Source organism: Thalassophryne amazonica, chromosome 4 (genome assembly GCF_902500255.1).
Source record: "Thalassophryne amazonica chromosome 4, fThaAma1.1, whole genome shotgun sequence".
NCBI lineage: Eukaryota > Metazoa > Chordata > Actinopteri > Batrachoidiformes > Batrachoididae > Thalassophryne > Thalassophryne amazonica.
Genome location: NC_047106.1, coordinates 144,205,269 through 144,213,042, shown reverse-complemented (window position 1 = coordinate 144,213,042; position 7,774 = coordinate 144,205,269). Strand labels below are relative to the sequence as shown.

The window sequence follows — 7,774 nt, the reverse complement described above, 5'->3', positions numbered from 1 at the left end:
CCTCCATGAAGAACTTGCTAACAGATGGTTCGGTCATTTGCTGGTAAGCTTTCAATCTGTGTTTTTTCAGATGCTGTTTAGATATTTATGGAGTACGTTCATGTCCAACTTGCTTTTTCTAATCATGTTTTTAGCTTCTGGTTTGTAAAGAAAATACATGTTTCGAACTGATTGTCATGGTATGGGAAATTAGCCGACCGATAATCAGCCAATCAGAGTGCGTGCAGTGCAGTGGTGGGCACAGCTAACCAAAACGTTAGCTTCAATAACAGCTAATCAGCTAACTGAAAAGTTATCTTTTATAGCGCTAAACCGATAAACCGCCAAAAAAATTACTGGAAGCTACAGATAACCGATAACTTTCAAAAGTGAGTTTTAACACCACAATCACAAACCCAAACAACATATCACCAGTTCTGTCTTTGTGCCCTCTGCTGGAACCTCCCGTTTACACGTACGTTACTCTACCGCAGCAAAAGGAGACTGACCGCCAGGTTGTCAGACCAAAAAAAAAAAAAAAAACCTCATTATTCCGTAACTGCATGCAGCATTTCCGCCGTGAGGCAGAGGTCTTGGAAAATAAAGCAGTTTTGACTTATGGTTTTGATTTATAAAACAAATTTTTCTGTATAAAATAGCTACATTAATGACAATTCTGTCAATTTGTACAAAGTTAAAATATAATACATATCTTTTAATTTTAAATAATGCACTAATTGTGAAGTTTTGTAACAACCACACACAGATGCCAAAGGGATTATGGGTAAAATACCCTCCTCTAACACTGATTGGTTGACTCATTCATTCTATGTAAAAATAAACATGTTAATGTGACGTGTGTGTTGGTTTACATATAAATGTGCTTTTGTAAAATATGCCATTTTTTTCATATGTAAAAAAAAAAACCCATTTGCAAAAGCCAAAAGTCAAGTTGTGATGATTAGACAACTGCCTGATATAACCTGACAATACTGCCATGAACACTACTGGCCAGTAGATGGCAGTAGAGACTGAAAACTTGCCAAAACAACTATTCCAAATACCATGTTTGCTACGTTTAATCTGTGTGTAATTTAGTAAACACAAACCGAATTTCAGACATATATATATATTACTGTGGAACAAAGATGACATACCGTGTTGTAAAGGACAATAACCAGGACATTATACAGCAAACAGGAAGCAATTGCAGCTCACAGTGATTCCAACTGAAAATAATGGAGTAGCAACCTGGGCTTCTTCTGGCATTTTTCATTAAACAAACAATAACAACGTCTATAAACCCAGAGAATATATTCACCAGAGATTTAGGCACAATAGACAAAAGGTTTAATGCTGTTGTCCGTGTAGAGCCTGATCAGAGAGTCTCAAATGCATTTCTCCTGTCGTGAACTTTTCCAGTCAGTACCCATAATGCACTGCGCACACACCATGTCCACACTAAAACCTTTAAAATTGGTGTAATACTTTAAAACTAAAACATATAGCTGATATAACTTGTCCAAAATTAGTTTGGTTAAAATTTTAACCATAAGTTAAAACTGTATGCCTCTGGATGACTTGGGTGATATTGCTGGCTGGTTAGTAGGGTGTTGAGAGAAATAGTCTCATTTTGTTTGTATTGTGTGACCAGTTCTCCTCTGATTGCAGAGGGTAGAGCAGTTTTTCCTGAAGCCAGCTCTTCTCTCTCTGTGGAGGATAGAACTGTACGTCTGCTACAAAGCATTTAAAGTAGACCTGCTTTGAAATAAATGTAGTCAGATCTCAGAAAGAAATGTACTGTTTGTACATCCGGGACATTGCCGTGATGTAAGAGAGAAGACAGAGCGCTAGCGCCTTCAGTCCGATCCCACGCACTGAGTGAATACAATACTAGCTATTTCTCAATTCGAACGCTTGAAAATGACCGCCGAATTGTCGGAGAGTGAGATCGATCTCGACATGGAAGTCGACGCAAAGGATCCTGATGATCTTAGCAGTAGCTCAGATAGCTCAAATAGTGACCAAGATGATGGTGATATCGGAGAATTTAATGAGGAAAATGACGGCGGAGATCAAGGTGGAGAAGCAGCGAGGCTGGCAGACACAGCTAAGACCCTACCAGCACGAACCCGAGCCGCGAGGGGGGGAAGCCGCTGATCTAGGCGCTGAAGTGTGGGGTGAACCGGCTGGCCAAAACATGGATCTTAGCTGACTTGACCCACAAAATTTAAGAAACTGGTAAGGTTTTGAATGATTGTATGTTCTACTGTTTAAAAAAAACAAAAAAAAACATGTTTAATACAGTAACATATTAGGGGTCTGGACTAGGATAGTGTCTTCTCTCTTATGTCATGGCAACATCCTGGACGTGATGACAGTTTTGCAGAGGGCCAAATTTTATCTGTAAAACTGTCATTTTTAAATGAAGATTTCTCCGTTGAATGACAGATCTGGGCTTGCAGATTTACTTTACTACATTCAGAAGGATCTTATGTGTAAATATAAGTCATTTTTTGGTCCAAAGACCTGACGGCATTTATTTCAAAGCAGGTCTACTTCAACAGGTAGGCTGTAAAATCTTTGATATCAGACTTTAAAAATGTTTATTAACCGTTAAAGCTTCATTTACTAAGCTTGTAATAATATGTTAGCGGTCTAAAAATGATTGGACTAAAATTTATTGGAAGATAATTGATCCGATGATGGTTTTTAAAGTTATCTGAAAAGCTAATCCGATAATGAAAATGTTAGCTTCAATAATTAGCGGTTAGCAGATTAGCAGAACTGTGCCCACCACTGACAAGTGTCGCAGCCATATAATCATGTTTGACCAAGTACAGGAGGAGATCTTCAGACTGCTTTTGTCTGAACAAATCGGTCAACATAGTTTCAGCAGCCTTGTGCCAAATTTGTACTTAGTTGGAGTTGCTGGTTTGATTCAAAGAGGTGCTGGCATACCGTTTGAGGGAGGAGGACAGCTGCCAAACATGGTCTGGATCCATTCCAGCCGGATCCTTCTGCAGGGCCACCAGGAAGATGTTCTTCTCTTTGTAGGAGGTGTAGAGAGTGAGGACGCCCATCATGATGAAGTAGGTGTTGCTGCGTTAGGGACCATAACAGCTCACAGACACACTAAGGCCTTTCACGGCCTACAACCTGATATCTCACCAAACACCTTTCTCACTCGAGGCTGCGCTCCAAGCCAGCGTGAGTCAGTGAGGTGGAGCGAAAGGATATGAGATGACACAGCAGGCAAGGACGGGTCTGGACTCAGGAAATGGGTGCAGGTAGTCCCAGACCAGAGCCAACATGGCAAACAAGCAGGACACCGTACAGATCAGCAGCCGGCCATCCACAAGCCCGAAGTTCTCCACATAACCGTATTTCTCCAACAGCACCTGCAGGGGGCACAGTGGAGACAGAAGACATGAATCAGGTGAAACAACAAAAGGCTATAAACTAATCATTACTGTCATCTACATTCATACGATACACTCCAATAATCTGTATTTCCTGTCACTGAAATGGTTCCTAAAGACCTTGTCTCACCTTGAACATTTAGCCAGCGAGCGGCCCAAGTTGGTACTGCGCGGTGTGGTATGGAGCGGAACAGTTCAGTCTGGCTGTGTTTGCATGTCCACCGCTGGTAGAACCCTTTTGTTTGACAGGTGGAGCACATAGATATTAAGGCGTACATCATCGAGCACGCGCACGCTGTCGGGCGGCCTCTCCCATCCACGCTGAGGCCAAACAGAGTCATTTAACATTTTATTTTTGTCTTGGTGGATCCTGGGATTTATTTTCATGGAGTGTAGAATGCTGAAGAGTCGAATGATGTCTGTGATAAACGCTGACGTGAATGAATGAGGCGCTGTGACTCAACTTTTAAACTAAGTTCATCTTCTAGTTGTGGCACAACGTGCCGGCACTCTGGTTCAAGCTGAAAAATGCACAAAACACAGAGGGACTTCTTTAAAGACACCACACTTCTTCAGCCACAAGGAATTAAAGTATTTTCAGATGTGGTTTTCCAAAATCAGGAGACTTTATGTGGATAAGTTTTCCTCAGGCTGTGATGATGAATCCAACTGAAACGAACAAGTCAGATTAAGGCTTTATATTTACTCCGTGTGTGAACGGTTTTAATATTTGAAAGAGTCTGAACTGTTCACATGAGGACTGCAACTTTCAGCTAATGAATGGATGTATTTTCACTTATGAGTAACTTACAAGAAACGCGTGTCAAAAATCACAAAACTTACCTACAACTTATGTCCTGTGTCAATTTATGTCCGTGCACAATATTTTTGAAGCATACGCTGGTATGCTTCAAAAATATTGTGCACGGACAAAATTTTTCAACGTACTCACTGTTATTATGACATACAATGGTGAGCTTCAACATGCTCTTAACTTCTACAAAACGTAACCATAACTTATGCCAGCTTTTTTAATATGGTCAGCATATGCAGACTAAATCGTCAAGGTGTCAAAGGGGTGATAAGTTCCTACAACCATTTCGGCATAACTGTAAAAGCACTTTGATTTTCTGCTTCAGACTGAAAAGTGTTGTAGGAAAACAGTCCATCTGATCAAACATTTAAAATCATATGGCCCCACTGTAGCCTCAGCAGTCCACCTACAAAAGAACTGGATTATCAGATGTGGCATTGATCAGCCGCCTCTATGCTGAGAGGGCCCCCTAATGGCCAGACTGTCATTAATCAGTACCAGCGTTCCTGAGCCGGTGTCTCTGAGACATCATGCAGGAACATGTGTATAACTGGCTGGGCTTTCTAAAAATAAAGCAAGAGTGAGACAAGAAAATGAAAGTGTGACCCGCTAACTTCACTTAAACCAGTTAAGCATCAGTCCCACTGAATAATAAGCCATGAATGATCCACATTTTAAACAGTCACGTATCTGCTACTAAGGCGCCTCTCTGTACCTCACGTCACATATCAAATCAATTTTATTTATATAGCGCCAAATCACAACAAACAGTTGCCCCAAGGCACCTTATATTGTAAGGCAAGGCCATACAATAATTACGGAAAAACCCCAACGGTCAAAACAACCCCCTGTGAGCAAGCACTTGGCAACAGTGGGAAGGAAAAACTCCCTTTTAACAGGAAGAAACCTCCAGCAGAACCAGGCTCAGGGAGGGGCAGTCTTCTGCTGGGACTGGTTGGGGCTGAGGGGAGAGAATGAGGAAAAAGACATGCTGTGGAAGAGAGCAGAGATCAATTACTAATGATTAAATGCAGAGTGGTGCATATCAGCCTCTAGTGAACCCCATACAGCCTCCAACAGCTCGTGTCGCTGCATATGATCCACATCCAGCCACGTATGATCCATGTAGCACCATGTAATGTGATGTTGGTGCATGTTTAGTCATGGGTTTGGTCCAAACCTCCAGCCCTCCTACATTTGGTCCCTTTAAAGTGTGGGTTTTCAATGCAAAGCATCCATTCAAGATATCACGTTTTAAACGCAGTCCAAAAAAAAGAGAGACACACTGCACTGAGTGAGTGCTCGCTCCCGCACCAGGGGATACAAATTCTGACGGGGAAAACTACTTTGGCACGACACCGGCCGGTGTGCGCATCTGTGTGCCAGGCTGCTGTTCACCTGTGTTCCAGCATCATTAAATGCAGCAGTTCTGTGTGTGTGCACCCAGCTGTCTGTGACCACACACGCACAAAAAAAAAAAAAAAAAAAAAAAAGACACCACAATGAGGTGGCTTTAATTATATACACCCGCAAATGAGTGGATCGATCACTTCCCAAAAAAATACACAACACATACATAACCAGACCAGCTAGAACGGAACCATGGGTTCCTGGACAGTTGCTTCTGTGCTTCTTCTCCCTGGCTTTATTTCTTCTACGGCTTTACAGTCATTTTTACACCATCATCCAACTTTTAACTTTGTGTTCGTCTGTTAATGTCTGCAAAATCACTCTTTTGTGAGCTTGCATTCAGAAATGCTCATCTTGAGTGTGAGTCACTGCGTCAGGACAAACTATTGATGTGTCACCATCATCACCAACCGATTGTCTCCTTTCTAAACTCGTTTTTGAAATGCCTTTTTTTTTTTTTAACTCAAACTGACCTTTTTAGCAGCATCATCCAGAGAGTTCTTCACAGCAGCTCCATCCCATTTGTCAATTTTCACCGGCTTCTCATCGATCCTCCACTGAAACAAACACAAATCCTCAACACCTAGAGAGACAGTTTCTAAAAAAAAACAGCACGCCACAAAGCTCAACTGAAATGACACAAAAACCAACACTCACTGAATCAATTCAATGTCAACATGTCTGTAAAGCTCCTTAAAATTCAGTGTTTCCTACAACACTATGTTAAACTATGGGAGCTGGAACTCACTCAGGGTCATTTCATTAAGGTTAGGAATGGCTTGTCATTTCATACGCATGTGCATAGATAAATCACACATATAAGTAACAGTAGTGTGGTTTATTTCTTCCATGACCAGAAGCAGTGATTTCCCCCCCACTTAGGTGCCTGGTCTTGAAAACCAGGGATGGTAGGTTAAAAAACTTTGTCATGTCGCTGTCCATGAAGGGACATTTCCGTTTAGTGTGGAGCATTGGGACTGGGCTCTCTAGTTCTTATATACAGCTCCATGGTTTCCACACAGAACTGGACATGACAGTGATTCACTAATGTACAGGGTGGGCAACATGACTTTGGAGTCCAGACCCGACATATCCTAGGTCTGTGATAAAACTAACATACCTTTTTATTTTTTTAAAAAACTATACGGATTTGAATCACGTGCGATTACATCATACAACCTTGAACCCTCGTGCGCATGCGTGAGCTTTTTCACGCCTGTCGGTTACATCATTCGCCTGTGGGCTGGCTTTGAATGAGGAGTGGTCTACCCCTCCCGTCGGAATCTCTTTGTCTGACAACTTCCTGAGAGACTGGCGCTTTGCTTGATCAAAATTTTTTCAAAAACAGTGAGGCACATCGAAGTGGACACCATTCAAGAAATTCAGCTGGTTTTCTGTGAAAATTTTAACGGCTGATGAGAGATTATGGACTGTTGCTGTCGCTTTAAGGACTGCCCACGGAGCGGGATGTCGCGACGCGCCCTGAGCCGCCGCTGTCTGCCTGTTTCGAGCTGAAAGCTTCCAAATTTAAGCCTCTGTTGACCCAGGACGTCGTGAGAGAACAGAGAACTTTCAGAAGAGGTCGGGATCAGCAGTTTATCCGGACATTCCACTGAGATTTTATTAATGAAAGACGTGTGGACGGGTCCGCGCGTCGGGACGGAGCCGGCACGGTGCGGCGGCACAGGAAAAACACCTCCGTGTTGATAACCATTTGTAAAAACCAGGCGGCTTTTGATGGCTTTCAGCTGAGTGAGTATCTGAGAAATTGTTTAACAGCTGGACATGTTCCAACTTTTCCTTAAGGCTTCCAACGGAGGTGTTTTTCCTTATTTTTGAAAAAAATAAAAATAGGTCCCATACTTTTCTAACAGACCTCGTACATTATCATATAAAGCTCTGATTACATTCATAGAGATCCAAGTATACACATACTCTCTCTCGCTATATACGAGGTCTGTTAGAAAAGTATCCGACCTTTTTATTTTTTTCAAAAACTATATGGATTTGAATCACGTGATTGCATCAGCCAAGCTTGAACCCTCGTGCACATGCGTGAGTTTTTTCACGCCTGTCAGTTGCGTCATTCGCCTGTGAGCAGGCTTTGTGTGAGCACTGGTCTACCCCTCTTGTCGTTTTTTTATTGCGA

General features: G+C 42.1%; 1 protein-coding gene across 1 annotated transcript in view; it reads right to left on the bottom strand.

Moving 5' to 3' along the window:
- Nucleotides 1–2,897: 2,897 nt before the first annotated feature.
- The window catches only part of spcs2 (signal peptidase complex subunit 2), a 12,821-nt gene continuing 7,944 nt past the window's right edge, over nucleotides 2,898–7,774 (bottom strand). Inside the window, exons 2-4 of the mRNA XM_034168874.1 lie at nucleotides 6,099–6,182; nucleotides 3,220–3,380; nucleotides 2,898–3,075 (exon numbers count right to left, since the gene is read on the bottom strand). Of these exons, the coding sequence (XP_034024765.1) occupies nucleotides 2,898–3,075; nucleotides 3,220–3,380; nucleotides 6,099–6,182 (423 nt within the window). The remainder of the gene's footprint in view (nucleotides 3,076–3,219; nucleotides 3,381–6,098; nucleotides 6,183–7,774) is intronic.